At 36.6% G+C, this 21,023-nt stretch overlaps 1 protein-coding gene across 3 annotated transcripts; it reads left to right on the top strand.

Moving 5' to 3' along the window:
* The first annotated feature begins 1,546 nt into the window (after positions 1–1,546).
* kif25 (kinesin family member 25) lies at positions 1,547–21,018 on the top strand. Of its 3 annotated transcripts, none has more exons than XM_073933364.1 (16): positions 1,547–1,811; positions 1,947–1,995; positions 4,728–4,793; positions 5,865–5,990; positions 6,076–6,211; positions 8,980–9,083; positions 10,056–10,141; positions 10,279–10,318; positions 10,427–10,494; positions 10,570–10,644; positions 12,610–12,753; positions 12,870–13,046; positions 14,643–14,797; positions 15,797–16,021; positions 16,457–16,612; positions 19,480–21,018. In XM_073933364.1, exons 11-16 carry the CDS (start codon positions 12,626–12,628, stop codon positions 19,629–19,631), a joined length of 993 nt encoding a protein of 330 aa, XP_073789465.1. In that variant the 5' UTR covers positions 1,547–1,811; positions 1,947–1,995; positions 4,728–4,793; positions 5,865–5,990; positions 6,076–6,211; positions 8,980–9,083; positions 10,056–10,141; positions 10,279–10,318; positions 10,427–10,494; positions 10,570–10,644; positions 12,610–12,625; the 3' UTR covers positions 19,632–21,018. The 3 variants fall into 3 exon arrangements, with proteins under 3 accessions (XP_073789465.1, XP_073789466.1, XP_686502.2); XM_073933365.1 differs by having other exon boundaries at positions 1,568–1,807; XM_681410.7 differs by lacking the exon at positions 1,547–1,811 and having other exon boundaries at positions 1,814–1,995.
* Positions 21,019–21,023: the final 5 nt, after the last annotated feature.

Below are 21,023 nucleotides of genomic sequence, written 5' to 3'. Positions count from 1 at the left end.
ATTTACATTAACCATTTCTCATAATGTGTTGGGTGTATACATATTTTTCAGCTAGTTTAGACGTCAATTCATCCTCTGAGTACATGGTAAAGTTTTTCTGAGTCTTTTAAATAAAAAAATTAATTAATGTTGCAAATCTGGGGAAAATAATTCTCTAGTTGTTGTTTATTTGGGGCAGAACAGAAGGAAGTTCTGTACATATTCTCTGTTCTTTAGGATTATTTACGCCTGCCCTTTTCTATTTTTAGGTCATGATCACAGAGGCGATATATAGAAAGCACGTGTTTTTCTTTTAATTGTTTTAATGATAAATAATTTGCCAACTGTGTGGTTCTGTTCAGGACCGAATAACATTGAAGTTTAGTTTGGAGGTTGAATTCTGTTTTTAGTTTTTCATAATTATATTTTATTGTTAGTGAAGGTTTTGTTTGGGGCCGGGTTCAATTTGAGTTTTCATCAGTAGTTCATATACAAGTGTGTTTAGAGAATGAGACACTGTTTCTCAGAAGAGCTTTATATTGGACAGACTGGGGGTCAGACTGATGCAGGTGCAGCCAGAAGAGAACATCTCGTTTCTGAATCTCCAAGTTCAGTGGGTATAAACACAGTCCAGCCCTGCAGGCAATGTTAGAAGTGTTTCTGTGGATATGTAATATGTTTTTAGCACATTCTAATTGAGTTCATTCAATTAAACTTTTATTCCAATTTTCAACTTTTAATACTAGTTCCCAAATTGTACTTCCTATTTTACTCCCCCTCTCTCTCATTTATATATTTAAATATAGAATATATTTTTCTAGCACATTATATTCATTTTCATACAATGCTCAATATAAATGAGTGCTACCAATTTTGAAAATTCATTTTTATTAATTTCTCAGTGATTATAGATCATATATTTTGTGAATTTAAACAAAACAGATTTATTAAATGGGTATATTAAAATAATATTTTAATCACAGAACATCTTTAGAAATAGAAGAATAATATATTTTAATTCATGCAAACTATTGGAAAAAAATACAAACTATGAAATTTCAAAACATTTTATACATTTTTTTTCTCTTGAATTTTGCTCTTTTTATAATAGTATTCCCCCTAACATATAAAGTTTGTACTATTATCATAAGTTTTTTTTTGTTAAATCACCTCCACATTTGGCCTCAGTACTGACTAATGAATATGCACAAATATAACATTGTAAAGCTTCCTATACAAAATATTAATTTAAATGAGTGATTTGTTGTGAGCAGTGTGTTTTATTTATATATATATATATATATATATATATATATATATATATATATATATATATATATATATATATATAATACTTTACTAGAAAAGTATATTAATAATATGAAACAAGACATGTTTTATAGATATATGAAGACTTTTTTAATAACTGTTTTAAAAATTAATTTTCACTTATAATTCAATATAAAAGCACGATCGATAAACTTTCCAACCTCATCTGCCCTGTGTTACCTGATAGCACCTTATTTTTATAGTCGTGACGTCTTGTGGACGATGTCTTAATGAATCCAATAGAGGGCGCCAAACCTTCAGTGACGTTCAAGCGCATCATCGGCCTGTTGAATTTCAGGTATAGGTGTTATTCTTTACCTTGGCTTGAAGTTTAATGTGTTTTAACCAAATTAAGAATAAACACATTATGCCCCACGTTGATGATAAAGGAACATACATGCTCATTACACTGAACGAAATGAAGAAACACTTAAATTGTAAATATAGTTGGATCAGAACCCATCGAACAGGAGGACGCCAAATAGGCTAGTGTGCGCAGGCAGGTAATCGGATTAAACTCCGACAGGCCACACACACTCACACACACGAGCTTTTTGTTCTGTACACTACTGAACAATAAATGCTTCATATCTCATACTGGTCTTACGGTTATTCACTATGCCACTCTTTATTAATAGAGACCAGATATTCGCCCATCAAGTCCACCTTCTAGAGCACAAACTTCGGGTGAGTTTCCTCTTTTATTTGAGTGTCAATGAACAGGTAAGCTGGTAAGTGGTGTAATGTCGCTTTGATTGCCTTTCATCTGTACTTTCTTGCTGATATGATTTGCTTGATCACAATAAACATTTTAGAAAGTTGTTATAACGCGAGTATTAAGTGCTTCAGCAATATAATTTGATTTAAAATCAGATTATTCTTTTGTAGGCTTGTATTATGATAAAACACCTGAAGCTTTCCTTGTTTCATAATAGTAAAAGTGTAGTAACGTTACTCTTTTTTTGGTAGGTTGATAACAGGTTTCCTGACATTTTATCCTACCCATCAGATTACGCTACCAACACTGTATTTGAGTGGTTCTGAGGTTGGGGTTAGGGATTATGTAGATTAGGGCAATATTACAGCTTCATATCACACTACTCCACATTAAAATGTACACTGGTAGCAAAATCCTATGGGTGGTATATTGCGTCATCAAAATGTGCTACCTACTTTTTTTGGAATGAGATCTGACAAGTATAACCAGTTTTAGGTTACAGTATGTACAGCAATATGGTATGTTTTGTGTTTTTGAAAGAAAGTACACATTATTGGTGAGAGAGATGGAAAACATTTTAGACTCCTTATTTGAATTAGGTATTTTATTCATGCCAAAAAGTAGGGTTTAAGTAGCCATCTAAAAATGTCAAATTTAAACACACACAGACACAGAGAGACAGAGTGAGTGAGAGGGGGGAAACACAAATGAGAGTCCTGTTTACTTTTTCATATATTATTCTGATTTGCAGATGAGTCATCAGATGAGCAGTGTGACATCATTGTTAACACTTTACAGGTTATGGAACCAATAAGGTAGCATTAGTTAATGTTAGTTAATGCAATAAAAACATTATAATAATTAAAGTATTTTTCATCTTTGTTAACACTAGTTAATGAAAAAAATTAATTTGTTCAAAATTTGTTCTTGTTAACTCACAAACACAAGCTTTTCACTCATCATAGCACACGTGCTGCTGATGATGTGACAATAAAAGTGATTTGATTTGATTTGGAACTTTGCATTTTATTAATGCATTAGTAAATGTTGAACTATGATTTGATGTATGGTGTAAGAAATTTACATGTACATGTTTATTCTTAGTTTGTTAGTAAATGCACTAACTAAGTTTAACTAATGGAAGCATGTTGTAAAGTTTGACTCAATAGTTTTAATTCCAAATCAATCTTGTGAGTCAGATTTAGTACACAAAAGACTTGATCAGTTTATGGATCATAGTGCAGTCCCAAAATACCATAACTGTAATTTTACATTTTTACATTTTACCCCATCCTACAAACCACTAGGTTTTATCTATTAGCAAGATGTTTTTATTAATGTAACATTTGATCAAATGTCATGTGTCCTGTGCGTCACCTGCACACCATGGCGACCAGCCTCCCATAGGGCCTTTGGATCTGATCCCTTGTATTTAAATAGTTGCATTTTTAAAACGACAAGTCAAAGCGTCACTCTTGACTCTTGATGTTTTTTTATCTTAATGTTAAAAGATAATAACAATAAACAAACAATAAAAAATATATATACATAAATATATGAACTATTATCACTATAGAAAGTAAGTTAAGTATGTCATTTGTTTTTCTTTTGCCATAATTATTTCGGATTACATTTTTCAGTTTGGGTGATGCGGTGGCACGGTAGGGAGTGCTGTCGCCTCAAAGCAAGAAGGTCACTGGTTCGAGCCCCGGCTGGGTCAGTTGGCTCAGTCTGTGTGGAGTTTGCATGTTCTCCCCGCATTCGCGTGGGTTTTTTCCGGGTACTCTAGTTTCCCCCAAAGACTAAAGACATGCAGTACAGGTGAATTGGGTTGGCTAAAATGTGGTGTATGAGTAGTGGCGTAGTGTATGAGTCTGAATGAGTGTGTATGGATGTTTCCCAGAGAAGCTGGAAGGGCATCCGCAGCGTACAACATATGCTGAATAAGTTGGCAGTTCATTCAGCTTTGGCATCTCCGAGTTAATAAAGGGAAAAGAAAATATATGAATGAATTATTCAGTTTGCTTGTTTAGTATGATCGAGTCATTTAAAGGCAAAATATGTAAATATATTTCATTAAAATATCAAAAACAAAACACTAAAACAGTGTTAAACATTTTTTAAATGCACTAACTAAGTTTAACTAATGGAAGCATGTTGTAAAGTTTGACTCAATAGTTTTAATTCCAAATCAATCTTGTGAGTCAGATTTAGTACACAAAAGACTTGATCAGTTTATGGATCATAGTGCAGTCCCAAAATACCATAACTGTAATTTTACATTTTTACATTTTACCCCATCCTACAAACCACTAGGTTTTATCTATTAGCAAGATGTTTTTATTAATGTAACATTTGATCAAATGTAGCATAATGACTTATGAACTGTCCTTAAGTACTTGTATATAAATAATAGTAATAGCAAGTAATATAATAATAACAAGTACTGGTCAGTTTGTTGTTTAATATATTCCTAATCATTTGTTATACTGAATGACAGTGGAACACTATTGCACTCATATTTTGTCATTTTATTTAAAAAATAAATTTGAAATAAAAAATAGATGCATCGCTTGTATTTAGTATGTTTTCCGTGTATATAAGATCAATGTGTGTGTTAAATTTGGATGGAGGCACCAAAATCCACTCTGTTTAGAGATATCTGTAACTTTTAAAGTGTTTCCTTTCATTTTGTTTTTAGAGTAAGGAGGAGCGAATCCTGGAGTTGGAGACTGAGAACGCTCTCCTTCATTTGAGGCTCGCTGAGGTATGGATTTATGCAGTAAATTTGACTGTGAAATGCGTCTAACTCCACTAATGGAGGTTGACACTGTGCTGTAGTTGGGAGTTTGACCTGGCAGATGGTTTCACTGCAAGATAAGTGGCTTGCAGACAGACGACAGGTGCTCGCCAGTCTCACCTAATTTCCTCTATGCTTAATATGCAGCTGTGCAGTACAGACCAGAGAGAGACCTTTGGTTGGCGATCCATGTAAAAAAAAAGTGTTTTAAAAATATTATTATGAGTATAATATAATGATATATAAAATTTTATAATTGTAAAAAATTCTTTTTGATTATTTTCTAATTTTCTAACAAATGTTTTTAACTTTTAATCATTTTAATTCTTGATTATTTAGAATTAGGATAATTTAAAGAGAGAGTCCACAGAATATAAACATTTACTCACTATTACTTTGTAGTTTCAAACCTTTATGAGGGCTTTTCTTCTGTTAAAGACAAAAGAAGGTATTTTGAAGAAAGCTGAAAATGTATAACCACTGACATCCATAGTAGGAAAATCAAATACCATAGAAGTCGATGGTTACAGGTGTTCAACATTTTTCAAAGCATCTTCTTTTGTGTTTAAACGAAAAAAAGAAACTCAAACAGGTTTTAGACAAGTAATGGGTGAGTAAATGACTGAGTTTTCATTTCTTTTTGGATGAACTGTACCTTTAGGATTTTGCCAGACACAGCTAGTATTTACAGTAACTGCACTAATGCATGAATGCAACTTCATGGCTACTGAAAAGTCAGATTTGCTATCATGAATAAAATGGATTTTAAAATATACTAAAGAAGAAAACTGTATTTTTTATTATTCTTTTCATGCCATTTTTCACTGTAATTTTGAATAAAGAAATGTGGTCTTTTTAAGCAATTAGAGACTTTTATTTCAAAAGCAACTTTATATTGAAAGCAATTGTATTTCTAAACAGCAGTGCATATTATATATATATATATCAAAATAATATAGAATTGCAAAAAAGAAATGCAAAAACATATAATCTGAACATGATTATTGTGTTGCCCATTCTTCTTTCTTTATCATCAAGTGTTTGGGTAAACTTCATCATCAGAGAGATGTGGAAATCCATTTCCAGAGACAGAAACATCAGCAGCAGAGGAAGGTGCAGAAGTCCACACACGCAGCTCTCTCCAAACTACTCTCTGAAGTCCAGGTGATGGCAGAAACTGTTTCCGAACAAGTCCTACGCTACATATGCCTTGCAAATCCAGCATCAACTTTATCTCTCTTGCTCTTAGATACTGAAACAAGGCCTGAGGGATGTTTTCTCCATCTACGTGGGGTTTGCTAAAGAGCTGGAGGACCAAAGCAAACAGCTGTTTAAATATGTGGGCACTGCCAAAAAGCAGGATCTCCAAAGTGACGACCTTCAGAGTGAGTGTGAATTCAGATATCAATGTATAAGTTAATCTGCATTATATGTAAATATTTGAACCTTCATTTATGACAACATGCATACAGTCAAACTGCAAGGTTATATTATGTCCTGGATTATAAACCTTGACTCTCATCCTCCATCTCCTCTTCTGTTTAATCTTCACCTCTTATTCCCTTCTTTCTGCACCATCTGTCTCTTCCTTCATCTGTCTCCTTCTCTATCACGAAAGCAGTAGTGTTGTGACAGTAGGTGTATGGTGCAGTGTTCAGAGATTATCCATGATTCCCTTCCCCCAGTGTCTCCTCCAGGAAAAGCTGCTGTCAGCAGGGACAGCAAGGTCATGTGTCCTGTGCGTCACCTGCACACCATGGCGACCAGCCTCCCATAGGGCCTTTGGATCTGATCCCTTGTATTTAAATAGTTGCATTTTTAAAACGACAAGTCAAAGCGTCACTCTTGACTCTTGATGTTTTTTTATCTTAATGTTAAAAGATAATAACAATAAACAAACAATAAAAAATATATATACATAAATATATGAACTATTATCACTATAGAAAGTAAGTTAAGTATGTCATTTGTTTTTCTTTTGCCATAATTATTTCGGATTACATTTTTCAGTTTGGGTGATGCGGTGGCACGGTAGGGAGTGCTGTCGCCTCAAAGCAAGAAGGTCACTGGTTCGAGCCCCGGCTGGGTCAGTTGGCTCAGTCTGTGTGGAGTTTGCATGTTCTCCCCGCATTCGCGTGGGTTTTTTCCGGGTACTCTAGTTTCCCCCAAAGACTAAAGACATGCAGTACAGGTGAATTGGGTTGGCTAAAATGTGGTGTATGAGTAGTGGCGTAGTGTATGAGTCTGAATGAGTGTGTATGGATGTTTCCCAGAGAAGCTGGAAGGGCATCCGCAGCGTACAACATATGCTGAATAAGTTGGCAGTTCATTCAGCTTTGGCATCTCCGAGTTAATAAAGGGAAAAGAAAATATATGAATGAATTATTCAGTTTGCTTGTTTAGTATGATCGAGTCATTTAAAGGCAAAATATGTAAATATATTTCATTAAAATATCAAAAACAAAACACTAAAACAGTGTTAAACATTTTGCTGAATTAGGTACCTACTTTGTCCCAAATGTTGAAGAATGTTCAAATTCTGAGAAATAAACCATTTGGACAAGTCACAAAGAGTGTCCTGTGTCGCCATGCTAATGATATCATACACCCTCATTTTTCAGTTTGGTTTTATAGAAAACACTAAAGATTCATTCATTTTCTTTTCGGCTTAGTCCCTTTATTAATTTGGGGTTGCCACAGTGTTATGAACTGATAACTTATCCAACATATATTTTATGCAGCGGATGCCCTTCCAGCTGCAACCCATCACTGGGGAACACCCATACACTCTCATTAACACATACACACTACGGATAATTTTAGCTTACCCAATTCACCTGTACCGCATGTCTTTGGACTTGTGGCGAAAACTGGAGCATCCGGAGGAAACCCACGTGAATGCAAGGAGAACATGCAAACTCCACACAGAAATGCCAACTGACCCAGCCGAGGCTCGAACCAGTAACCTTCTTGCCGTGAGGCGACAGCACTACCTACTGGCCAATGTGTCGCCCAACACCAAAGATGATTTAATATATTATGCATGTATTAGACGGCACAAAGCAGCATTATAACAGAACTCCAAAATGTATCCAATATGATAAAACAGTGCTTCGTCCTGGACACATGATCATGACTGGACGAACTGGAAGTGGTCGACTGTGGCATAATGAAAGCTTTGATGCTTTTGTCTTATGTCAAGCTAGTAATTGCAAAAAAAATCTGTAATTGCTTCAGTGCTCTCAATTCACTTTGACAGCTTTACTTTGCTTTTTACTACCATAATGATAAAATTTCAATACTTTGGCTCATCAAGAGCATGATTTCTGCAGGAAGATGTAATGAAGACTACAGCTCCCATGATTCCATTGACGTCATCATACTATGCCTTTGTTTGTTGTGAATTCACGCACTCTAGTGGCGAACAGTATATATTGTGCTGTTAAATGGCATTTCCATGGAATTGTGATTTCTGTATGTAACCTTCGGGCGCTCTCAAAATAGGTACAGTTGCCTTGAACCATGCCAAAGCGCGATTGCCCCCATCCCCTCTCCCCCTCGTCCTGGACTCACATCGCATTTTTACCTACCAGACCTGAGCACGCTTACATAATTGGTGATGTGACTGTTCAGTTTAACAGAAAGAGAAGCGCTCTTGCTCAGCAAAGTGGAGATTGCTTTAGTTATATCGTTTTGTATTATTTTTAGTCGTTTGGGATGCAGTGACACAGAGTCACTTTGCAGAACAGATCCATCATTTTTGATGCTCATAAATTATCATAAAAGTCTTTGTGCTGCAGGTATTAGGAGGTTTCTGAAGGTGCAGCTGACGTGCAGCGAGGGGTTTGCGTCTTTAATAAACTATGGCTGTTTGTGTTCATTGAAAATTAAGAATGAATAATAAATCCATATGAAACAGTCCCCTAAAAGTGACATCGTGTCTTCAGTTTCAGGCTCAGGGCTCCCGATTCAGAGCACTCACTCTTCTCAAACAAATCAGGAAGCGCGCCTGGGAATGATTCAGATAGCATAGTATGAGTGTGTCCTTAATCTAATTGGTCAAGCCCGACCATTTGTTTTTCCACAAACCGTTTATTGACTGGTTCATAATTTAATGTATTCAAGTTCTTTTTTTTATTGTTTTTTTTCATAGAGCTCCAGGTTCAGGTGACTACACTTGAGCGCTCCTTACAGGAAGAGAAGGAGAGGTGCAGAGAGGAGCGGGTGAGGAGGAGGGTGCTCCACAACACGCTGGTTGTAAGTACTTGTTTCTCAGATTTATTTGATATAAATATTTTGTTTGTTGTTGCCAGAGTAACCAAGGCACAAGCTATATAGGGAAAGCGTTCTTCTGGAATGTGGGTGGGAAGCAGCACATCATTTAAGGATGCAATCACACTGGGATATCCAAACCTTGCCGGGCGCATTGCCCTTGTTGTTTGACAAGTGCGAGGGCTCTGAATCACCCCAGGTGCGGTTCGGATGGCCAGCTCTGGCCCGGTTGGAAAAGGTGTAACAGAGCGTGGTTCAGTTGGACTTTGGGGCAGTACACTTGTAGTGTGAGTGCAAAGCGTGGCTGAGCGCGAAACTGAAGACCCAACTTCACTTTTAGGGAACTAAATCATATGGATTTATTTATCAATAAACAGGAACTGTCATAGTTTATTAAAGTAGCAAACCCCTTATTGCACGTCAGCTGCACCTTCAGCTGCACCTTCTAATATGTGCAGCATGGTGACTTTATAAAAGTTTATAAATGTCAAAAGTGGTGAAACTGTTCAGCAAAAGACTTGACTATGTCAATGTATCATAAACTAAATAAAATAATACAAAACAATATAACTAAAACAATTGCGACTGTACTGAGCAAGAGCACTTTTCTTCTGTTAAACTGAACAGTCGCATCACCGATGACGCTCATGCACGGAAGGCAAAATAACTGAGTAAAGGCCGAAGGGGAGAAGGGAGGGGGGACAATCGCACAGTTTAAGAAAACTGTGTCTAGTGTGAGTACACCCTAAATTTAATTAAAAAAGAAAGAAGCTGTCTGTTTCTGCTTTTACATAAAATGTATCCTATAATAAATCATCTGTGAGGTATAACATAAAAGGACCCCATTTTAAAATATTTCAGATTAATTTCTGTGTGACCCTTCATTAGACATTTCTGTGTAAACATTGGGGAGGATTTAGTTCAGTAATGAAAAAAAATATGTATTTCTCTCTGTAGGAGCTGAGGGGGAACATCAGAGTTCACTGTAGGGTGCGCCCAATTCTGCACTTTGATCAAACCCCAGGTTCACCCACGGCCAATGGGTAATATATTCTTGTATTTGACAAATAATGATAGAGTATTGATAAACATGATTAATTCATACAGAAAAACAAATACTTTGGGAACGCTGTATGTCTTGAAGGCATATTCAATTTTTACATTTTCCTTTCATCCTCAGGTCTTCATCATGTGATGCAGTGGTGCAGGCCATCAGTGATGTGAGCAAATTGATTATTTATGGTGTTTATGGATCTCTTAAATTGTAATGGCTTAACACAACACCCTACACCTTGGATCAGTCACCTTTTACCATTTTTGTTTTGCAGGACTCTGTTATTGTGAACTGCGCCAAACCCTCAAGTCCTGTAACAAACAAAATATTTGAGTTTGAGAGGTATTTGGACACGGCATAATCTGAATATTTAAAGGTGGTGGATCATGGATAATATAATGAGTATTTTATTTGCAGAGTTCATGGTCCAGAAGACAACCAGGAGATTGTGTTCGAGGAGGTGAAGCCCCTTCTGACCTCTCTACTTGATGGGTGAGTATGCTATTTAATACAAGCAAGTTTAGCTTCATTAAGGAACATGCTGAAATCCGAAATCAGCTGAAATCCACACGCGCAAACACACACACACACACACACACACACACACTTAAACACAGGTAGATATATATATATATCATACAATAAGATAACATTGTAAAATTTTACATTTTATATAAATCTCTACTTAATTTCCTATTTTTCTTCCACTGATTTGTTTTGATTTGGTTATGTAGAGAAATATAATTAATTGTGATGATACTTATTACTACATATTTTACAGTTGGTATTTATTGCTGTGCATACATTAAATACATGAATAAAATGATCCGGTCCATCAGGTTGATATAAAATGTTAGTTGGCGTTTCTGTGTGAAGTTTGCATGTTCTCTCTGCGTTCGCGTGGGTTTCCTCCAGGTTCTCTGGTTTCCCCCACAGTCCAAAGACGTACGGTACAGGTGAATTGGGCAGACTAAACTGTCCTTAGTTTATGAGTGTGAACGAGTGTGTATGTGTTTCCCAGAGATGGGTTGCGGCTGGAAGGGCACCCACTGTGTAAAAACGTGCTGGATAAGTTGGCAGTTCATTCAGCTGTGGCGACCCCAGATTAATAAAGCGACTAAGCCGAAAAGAAAATAAATGAATCAATGAATAGTTTTAATGTTCTCCATACTCGCTCTGTTGATTCCCAAACTCCTCTGTTTCATATGCTGTAAAGAACTTTGGTTTGCTGTGATCAGTCACTGCAGTCTCTCTAAAACCAACAAGGCAATATTAGCATAACAAAATTTATTCCCTCTTCTGTTTCACACAGAATGTAATGCTCTCCTAATTCACTCTGGTAATGTCAGCACTTCTCTCTTTTATGTCCAAGAAATCATATCTTTTCATGCAAACAGCTATAGACATAGAGCAAATTCATCAACAAGGCAGCATAGGAGGTTTGCCAAAATGTTACCATTTTTTTATTTAATAAGCTGAAAAGAATAATGAAAAGTGTTTTGAAGTTGCTCTTTATACTTCAACAACAAATGTGAAAACATGAAAATAAATGAGAATAAATTAAGTAGTGGCTTACATCCCAGTACAGAACCAAAATCCAACAAAACAAACTAAAAACAGACTAATTAACAAACTTAATTTAACATTTAGGAATTTGTAGAAGAAGCGTAAATTTCGCAAAGGACTCCATTTTTGTGCTCATAGCAATGGTTATTCCTACATGACTATTGAGATTTGCACAAATGTTATTATAAAATGATGCCAAAATAGTCAAATCAGTCAAAATTTGTAATGATTTATTGACTAACTTGTCCTGTCCTATTTATTAATAAATCAGTGTTTTTGGTGGAGTGAATGATTCAGGGGCAAACTCATCCTGTTTGATTTGTTTTTGAAGGAATCTGTTTTTGAACATTCGTTTATTCATTCATTCATTCATTTTCTTTTCGGCTTAGTCCCTTTATTAATCAGGGGTTGCCTGATTGATTTCTAGCATCTAGCATATGTTTTACCCAGCAGATGCCCTTCCAGCCGCAACCCAGCACAGTGAAACACCCATGCACTCCTGCATTCACACACATACACAACAGCCAATTTAGTTTATTCAATTCACCTATAATGCATGTCTTTGCATGCCTAACTGTTTGTTTTATTTTTAATGAATCAATACCTTAATTGAATGATTCAGTAACTAACTCATATTGTTTGATTTCTAAATGAATTTGTGTTTTTGAAAAATTAGTGGAGCAAATGATTCAGTTATTATCATTATTTTAAATGAATCAGTGCTTTTGAACAAATCTGTATGGCAAATCCTTTAGTGACTCACTCTTTAAGTTAGATGTGTACAAATTGTTTATGTAATTGATTGCGCTGTCATTTGTCACATATTGACAGACCAAGGTAACATAACAAAAAAAAAACACAGAGGTTTGCTTATCCTCTCCTTCATTGCAGGTATAATGTCTGTATCATGGCATATGGCCAGACAGGCAGTGGAAAAACACACACAATGATCGGCTCTCAGTGTGAGGAGGCCAGTGCTGCAGTGCAGGACTCTCAACAGGGCATCATCCCAAAAGCAGCCAATGAGCTGTTCAAGTAAGACTCGGCTCATTTCTCTCACAGAACCCAGTCAAAATCACTTTACCACTCATTCATTTGCTGCGTTACGCAGAGGATTGCTGAGTGACTGGCTGTATTGATGTATATAACAGGCTGATCTCTGAGAAGCCAGCAGGCAGTCATACAGTGGAGATGTCGGTGGTGGAGGTCTATAATAATGAAGTTGTGGACCTGCTGGCCAGAGATGAAGATGGGGCGACGGTTGGGGTGAAGAGAGAGGTCATTACCACCAGCACAGGCACCAGTGAGGTGCCCTGCCTCTCATATGAGTGAGTCACAGCAAAATAAACTCTTTAGTGAATATTATTTTAACAGTTTTGTGAAATAGTGTATAGCTCATATAATCAAGGATTTAACTGTTTATTATGTTACATTAAATTATATACTAATGAAGTATATAATTAGTATATAATTAAAATATACTAATAAAGTTATGGTAATAAACTTAGCCTTTCTGATTTTAATTGTAATGCATTAATATGCACCTTTTGTAAAGCTGCTTTGAAACAAGAACGATTGTGAAAAGCACTATAAAAATAATCTTGAAATGAATTAAATGTAATTTGTATTGTTCCTTATAAGACATTAATATTAGGTTAGATTTAGATCATGATGCCAGGTGGCCAAAATTCAGACAGCCAGCACATAGGGATAACCAACGTCCAATAACAACGTCAAATTACGTTGATATTTGGTTGATTTTAGGTTGTGTTGGAAAGTGACCAAAATCCAACGTCTGATATTCATCAAAGTGGTAATGTCCACACAACGTCAAAGTGTAACATGATTAGACATTGATATTTGGCTGATTTTAGTTTGATTTTAGGTTGGACATTGATGTCGGCCTGACATTGGGTTCTGACGTCAACCCGATTTTCATTTCCAAGCGAAATCCAACGTCCCCCTGACGTTGGGCTACAACGTCAATATGATGTCATGTTGACGTCCTGTGCCTGCAGGGTTGTTACAGTATGAAGTTAGTTAGTAGTATATATTTAAATTATTTAAGTAACTTAAACAATTGGATGAATAGTTTTTGTATTTTTTAAATAAATATTTTACTGAAGTTAAGAAGTTAAAAGTTATTGTTGTCTGTATTTTGTTTTTGAAAACAACAACAACAGTATTTTCAACAGAATTCATTATAATAAGCACACTTGGTAGTCACTTTATTAAAGTTTAATAAAGTTTGCCTTCAGAAGTTCAGTTTGCCTTGTTTGTGACCAAGACTTGATGTTTGAGACATTTGGCTCCATTCTGAGACATGTAAATTTGTTTTGATTGATTGCTGTATTATTGATCGTTCAACAAATATGAAAATGTACTCACCTTCTAGTTTTTCCTGTATGAGTTTGTTTCTGTTGTACACAAAAAGAAGTTTGAGGAATATGATAATATTATAATATACACATACAGTTGAAGTCAGAATTATTAGCCCCCCTGAAATATTCGCCCCTGTTTATTTCCCCAATTTCTGTTTAACAGAGTTTTTTTCATCACATTCCTAAACATGAGTTTTACTAATTAATTTCAGTAATTTATAATACTTATTTATTTTATCTTTGTTATGATGACAGTAAATAATAGTTGACTAGATATTTTTAAGACACTTCTATACAGCTTAAAGTGACATTTAAAGCTTTAACTAGGTTAAGTAGGTTAACTAGGCAGGTTAGGGTAATCAGGCAAGTTATTGTATAACGATGGTTTGTTCTGTAGAAAAGTTTGGAACAAATGGAGGGTGAATATATGATGCCAGATCTTTCTCTTTTTTGATTGTTTGATTAAACTAGTTTTGATTGCACTTTGAGCTCAGTGCTCATATGACCGTCACAGGTTTGCATGTGTTTGTGAATGTGTGTCAGGCTGGTGCGTAGCTCTGCAGAGGTGATGCAGCTCATCAGTTCTGTGCTGAAACTACGATCTCACAGTCCCACACTGGTTCACATGGACTCCTCCAGATCTCATTTCATCGTCACTCTGACTGTCACCTCCAAAAGCCCAGATGCTCTGGCTGTAGGTATGATATACAGTGTTTCCTCATGAGTGCCAGTCCCTAACGCACAGGTTTTGAAGCATAAATGTTCCCTCGAGCCAAACACTGCTATCTGCAGCACACACAGTCATGCCTGTTAAGTGAGACCGAGCGTATTATCTGAAGACGCACACACAAACGCTCATTCTAACAACTCCATTTTCTTGCACCCCCCACTGGATTAGTTATCTTTTCAAAAACACACTCCGGATTTTTCTTGCTATTCTGAAAAGACTCGGCTTCGTGCTCAAAGCTTTCTCATCATCATTTTAGCTGTCATTTAATTGGCTGTGCAAGAGCTAACATATTGATGTGGGTTATCTGTGTTGGAGTAACATAGCATTTTTGTTTTATTCTATAAACTACCTATTGAATTTCTTTCTAGTTTAATATTATGTTTTTGTTATTAGTAATTAAAATTGTATGTGTTTATGTGCATTTTTATATAACGCAGTGCCAATGTTTGATTTCAGAAGAGTTTTGTAATAAAATTTTGGTGTAATAAACCTGATTTTTCAATCAACAAATAAAAATATTTGGTATTCTGGGTTTGACCAAATATAGTTTTTCAAATATTATAAATTATATTAAAAAATAATCGTTTTCATATACAATTTCTTTGCTCTAAACGACTATATCTTTATTTGAAATGTTCTCAAACTTTTTATTTTACTCAAACTATACCAAATATATCCAGTAAATTCTGAGAAACCCAGAAAAGAAAGTCAGAACATATATAATTACAATAATATAAAATAATATAATTACAAATATGCATATATTCAATTATCTTTTATCTATTTTCAAAATATTTTATACATAACATTAGTATAAACATTAAGAATACCAGTACCTAGTAGTAGTGGCAGTAGTACATAATGGTCAACCAAGATGGCTGCAAAATCAATTGACCTGTTTCAAGGGATTTTGTTACCTTAACAGACTTTTTTAGGACTCATACAGTGTGATCTATCTGTGCTGCAGCTCGTAGGCTTCAGAATGCCAGACAGGACGTCCAGCGAGTGTCTCAAAAAGAGTGGTGGAGCCCGCGCTGCCGCAGGGCCGCCTCTTCACGCTCCTCTAGCCCCGCCTCCTCACCATGCCACTCACCCTGTCACTCACCATGCCCTTCTCCACGACCCAGCATCACACAGGCGCCCCTTAAGACCAAACTGCAGCTGGTGGATCTGGCTGGCAGCGAGTGTGTGGGTAAGAGCATGGACTGTCCGCATTTACTCCAAACCTGTTTGTAATTTTTTTTCTTCTGTTGGACACAAAACAAGATCTTTTGTAGACATTTGCATAACAATTGCCATTTGACATTAATGTTAGGAAACAAAAAAACTATAGAAGTCAATGGTTACCAGTTTCCTACATTCTTCAGAATCTCTTTTTTTCTGTGTCTAATGAAAGAAAGAAAGTTTGGGTGAAGTCAAAATGAAGTCAGACTGTACTTTTTGGGTAACCTGTGACTTTAAGCTTTATTACAATCAAATAAAACAAAGAACAAGCATATTTAGTTATCAGGAAATTAGTGAAGGTTTATGGAGTGTCAAGTCTTAGGTTAAATTTTCATGAAAGGCTGCTATATATAAAGTGCTGCTGTATTTAAAGATGTGACAGGTCAAATGTGTGTGTGTTCAGGGATGTCAGGAGTGACGGGAGCAGCTCTGTGGGAAAGCTCCTGTATAAACCGCAGTCTCTCAGCTCTGTCTGATGTTCTGGGAGCTCTAGCTGAACGGAGGCCTCATGTACCCTACCGAAACAGCAAACTAACACATCTGCTACAGGACGCCATAGGTGAGAGGCAGATTAGCTGAGAAACACAACAGCCTTACATGTGCACTCTGAAGTCTGTAAAACAAGAGCGATATCTTAAATCTTACAATACTGACCAATTATATTCATATAGGTCTACTGACTAATACTGTTTTATACCGTCCATCTATCATTCTGTCTGTTTGCTGTCACTTGTCATTTCATACCTTCAGTTCCACCCATTATACACTCCATCCATTTATTTAAGTGATGTTTATTTATAAACTAATATAGAGAAGGTCAGGTGCTTATTATGTACTTTTTAGCAATTTTAACAGATTTGTGTGTGTTGAGCATCATTTAAGACGACATTAGCACCTGTCAGCTTTAAATGTTGGGAAAACTGGATAATTTTGAGCTTTGGTCAGCTAATTTCATTTTCTGGGTGTAAAATAATTTTTGGGGTGGGATCAAAATCGGTGATGTAGCACGAATCTGCTAGTGAAGTGATGACACGTCAGTTTCTCATTATTATTCATTGCAAAGTTTTCTTATCCTATGAGAAAACCCTGCTTCTTAATTATTCATGAGGGCACGAGCTTTTCGAGGCAAGGCAGACCTGCCAAACTGTGAGACCCAATGATTAGGTTAGACCGTGTCCATGCACAGCAAGCAGCATTTAGCCATTCATAAAGGTTTGTATATGTTTGTTTCCATGATCCACAGGGTTTGTTGCATGTTTTTCCCTGTGATTTCCCCGTGATGATTCCCTGAGAATTGAAGAATGGGAGACTTTGTCTTTTATCAGTTGAGTTCATTACCATTCAGACACATCATCTATTTTTAAATTTTTAGGATTACTAGCAGGGCTAATGGTTGAAATAGACAGGGCAAGAGACCTGCTGTACTGCTACTGTGTCTGCATTCAGACTCAGGGATTGAGGAGGAGAGAAGTATTCCTCGTTTATAGTGTTTGCACGATTATCTTTATGATGATATAACCAAATTGTGGTTATATGTAAACGAAACTACGAATAGCAAATGTAGCAGGGTATTAAATTACTGTTTATTTCTCTGCATTTTAACTTTGTAGACTATAAAATCATGGGTCTCCTGGATTTGTGTCTTATTTTGTAAGCCAACTGACAACAGTTGTTTGCTCCACTCTTTTTCCCCTGCTCTGCGGGCCACACCCACTCCTCCCTCTACTCTCAACGCTCCACATCCATCATGAAGCTTTTTTTTTTTTATTCTGAGGTAGACTGAAACTGAAAGATGGGAGTTTCATGGCTCTTTTAATAGAGGGGAGCTGCTGAAACTTACCTGAGCTCAGACTTCCCTCTCTCTCCCAATGAAATGGGAGATCCAGGCTTGAGGATCTTCCCAGCTCTCTACCGGGACAGCATGCCAAACACATTTTTATTTATCAGACATCAGCTAGTTGTGAACTCTTGAAACATGATATTATCGAGAACTTTGAAGTTGTTCGTAGTTTGTTTTATTACCATGTATTTTGCAGATCAAATATTATTTGATTCATTTTTATTTCCAGTACATTTTTAAACATGATCCTTTATGTATATTATTTATTGATCAATATTGTAAGTGGACTGCATGGTGGCGCAGTCGGTAGCACGTTTGCCTCACAGCAAGAAGGTCGCTGGTTTTAGCCTCGGCTGGGTCATTTGGCATTTCAGTTGGCATTCCAGTTTGCATGTTCTCCCCTTATTTGAGATTTTTTTCTCCGGGTGCTCCGGTTTCCCTCACAGTCCAAAGACATGCAGTTTAGGTGAATCGGGTAGGCTAAATTGTTCGTAGTGTCCACATAATTTGGCGGTTCATTCCGCTGTGACGACCCCAGATTAATAAAGGGACTAAGCCGAAAAGTCTCTAATACTATTTTTGGGACAATCTTGGACTGTCCAGTGACAATGTTTGAAAAATGTTTAATTCTGTCATCATTTACTTTCCCTTCACTTTTGCCAAAACTGTTCGACTTTCTTTTTTTGTTGAACACAAAAGAAGATATTTTGAAGAAAGTTGAAACCTGTAACTTCCCAGAGATGGGGTACGGCTGGAAGTGCATTTGCTGCGTAAAAACTTGCTGGATAAGTTGGCGGTTAATTCCTATGTGGCAACCCCGGATTAATTAAGGGACTAAGCCGACAAGAAATTGAATGAATGAATGAAACCTGTAACCATTGACTTCAACAAAATGAGTTTTTCCTACTATGGAAGTCAATGTTTACCGGTTTTCAACTTTCTTCAAAATACATTATTTTCAGGGCGGGACAGTGTCACAGTGGCTAGCATATTCACCTCACAGAAAGAAAGTCGCTGGTTTGAGCCCCGGCTGAGTCAGTTGGCAGTTTCGTGTGGAGTTTGCATGTTCTCCCTGTGTTTGTGTGGGTTTTCTCCAGGTGCTCCGGTTTCCCCTACTTTCCGAAGACATACTCCATAGATGAATTGAATAAACTATATTGGCGGTAGTGTAGAAGTTTGTGTGTGAATGAGTGTGTATGGATGTTTCCCAGTACTGGATTGTAGCTGGAAGGGCATGCGCTGTGTTAAACATATGATGGATACGTTGGTGGTTCATTCAGCTGTGGTGACCCCCGATTAATAAAGGGACTAAGCTGAAGGAAGGTGAATGAATATTAACTGAATAAGAAACTCATAAAGATCTGGAACCACTTGAGTGAGACTAAATAGTACATTCTCCTTTTTAGGTGAACTAACTCTTTAAACTTGTGCATGGTTGCACATGTTCCCTTCCACAGTCAAAACCTGTTAAACCAGTCAAGTTTTAACATGCCACAATGAGTGTCATAGAAAGAGCCTGCACATGTTCTTCTCTTTCAAACCTCACCTGACCATCCGTTTGACCTCTGATCTCATTTCTGCCACAGGAGGAGATGCCAAGCTCCTGATAATGCTGTGTGTGTCCCCCACTCAACGCTTTCTCACTGAATCTCTTCAGTCCCTGGGGTTTGGTACCAGAGCCAGACAGGTCCAAAGAGAGCCACCACGCAGGAAAAACACCGGTCTGAAGATCAAGTGACCATCTGGGAGACACATTGGCTAAAAGGATTTGAGCTTTGAGCTTGTCCAATTTTGTCCACTTCCAGAGGTCATTGATTATTCTTTCGGCAGGTTTCTTTGTGATTGTGTAAACATTTGTTGTGTCATGGTGGTTCAATGTGTTCAGACAACTCCTGCTGTCTGTCTTCTGACCTCATTCATGAACATCACATCATGTGTTGTTGAAAGGCATTAGCTAGCTAGAGTTATAACCTTTAAATCTATATTATGTCTTTGGTTTAAAAAAAAAAACAGCTGCTGCTCTTTATATCATATTGTCATTGTTTTTGCATTCATAAGAAAAACAATGTGACCTTTCTTTCCCCAAAATATTAGTAAGTGTTCAGAAAAGGGGTGGCACAGTGGCTCAGTGGTTAACACACAGCAAGAAGGTTGCTGGTTCTGGCTGGGCCAGTTGGCATTTCTGTGTGGAGTTTGCATGTTCTCCCTGTGTTTGTGTGAGTTTCCTTAGGGTGCTCCGGTTTCCCCACAGTCCAAAGACATGCAGTATAGCAAATTGGGTGAACAAAATTGGTCATAGTGTATGAATTTGAGTGATTTTTTCCCATACACATTGCAGCTGGAAGAGCATCTGTTGTGTAAAACATGCTGGAATAGTTGGCGGTTCATTCTGCTGTGACGACCCCTGATAAATAAAGGGACTAAGCCGAAAATGAAAATGAATGAATGTTCAGAAAGGATCCAAAAATAGACCTATTTATAATAATAATCTATAGATCCTCAGCTTCATAACAGTAAATTGGAGAAAGGAGTGGTATAAAACAGCAGGTGTAACTGAATGTGATTCTCCCCCTTGACTACTTGTGGTCTGATCGACCAAAACACATCTTAATAGGTGTAATTGGGGCCTGTTATAATAAAAAAAGTGTATTTTTATTTCTTTGAATTTTGTTCACAGGTTTGTGGTGCTCAGGTCATGTTAATAGCTGCATTTCTTAATTAGAAGACTTTGGGATTAAATCTATGTTGATATCAGTATTTATTATATTTATAAGTATTCACTACAAATAGCTTATATTCTGTTCAGGATGGGTTACACACTCTCTCTTTGGCTGGTTATGCACTTTGAGAATGTTCCTCTGACAAAAAAAATGTTTACAGTTTTGTGTGACTAATGTGAATGGACTTGGGGGGAAAAGCAAGTCAGAAATTGTTTGTTTGTAATAAAGTATTGATGTGGTGGTGAACAATATGGCTTTGAAGTAATGGTGTTTGCAAGCTGAAACTAGTTGACCTGATATTTTACTACACCGTAACATGATGCCTTTCAAGTGTTTATGTATATTTAAACATGCTTTAGACAAAATACTATTTAAATTAAAAAATAAATAAACCACAAAGATCAACTGCC

The sequence above is a fragment of the Danio rerio genome, chromosome 20 (assembly GCF_049306965.1).
Source record: "Danio rerio strain Tuebingen ecotype United States chromosome 20, GRCz12tu, whole genome shotgun sequence".
Taxonomy (NCBI): Eukaryota; Metazoa; Chordata; class Actinopteri; order Cypriniformes; family Danionidae; genus Danio; species Danio rerio.
This window is presented reverse-complemented; position numbering and strand designations above follow the sequence as displayed.

What these genes read in the sequence shown, in the direction of transcription:
- kif25 (XM_681410.7), top strand. Translation starts at nt 1,927, where the DNA reads ATGCCACTCTTTATTAATAGAGACCAGATATTCGCCCATCAAGTCCAC. An exon ending in TGGTGCAGGCCATCAGTGAT is followed by an intron (nt 10,319 to 10,426) that starts GTGAGCAAATTG and finishes TTTGTTTTGCAG; the next exon opens with GACTCTGTTATTGTGAACTG. An exon ending in CCCAGATGCTCTGGCTGTAG is followed by an intron (nt 14,798 to 15,796) that starts GTATGATATACA and finishes TCTGTGCTGCAG; the next exon opens with CTCGTAGGCTTCAGAATGCC.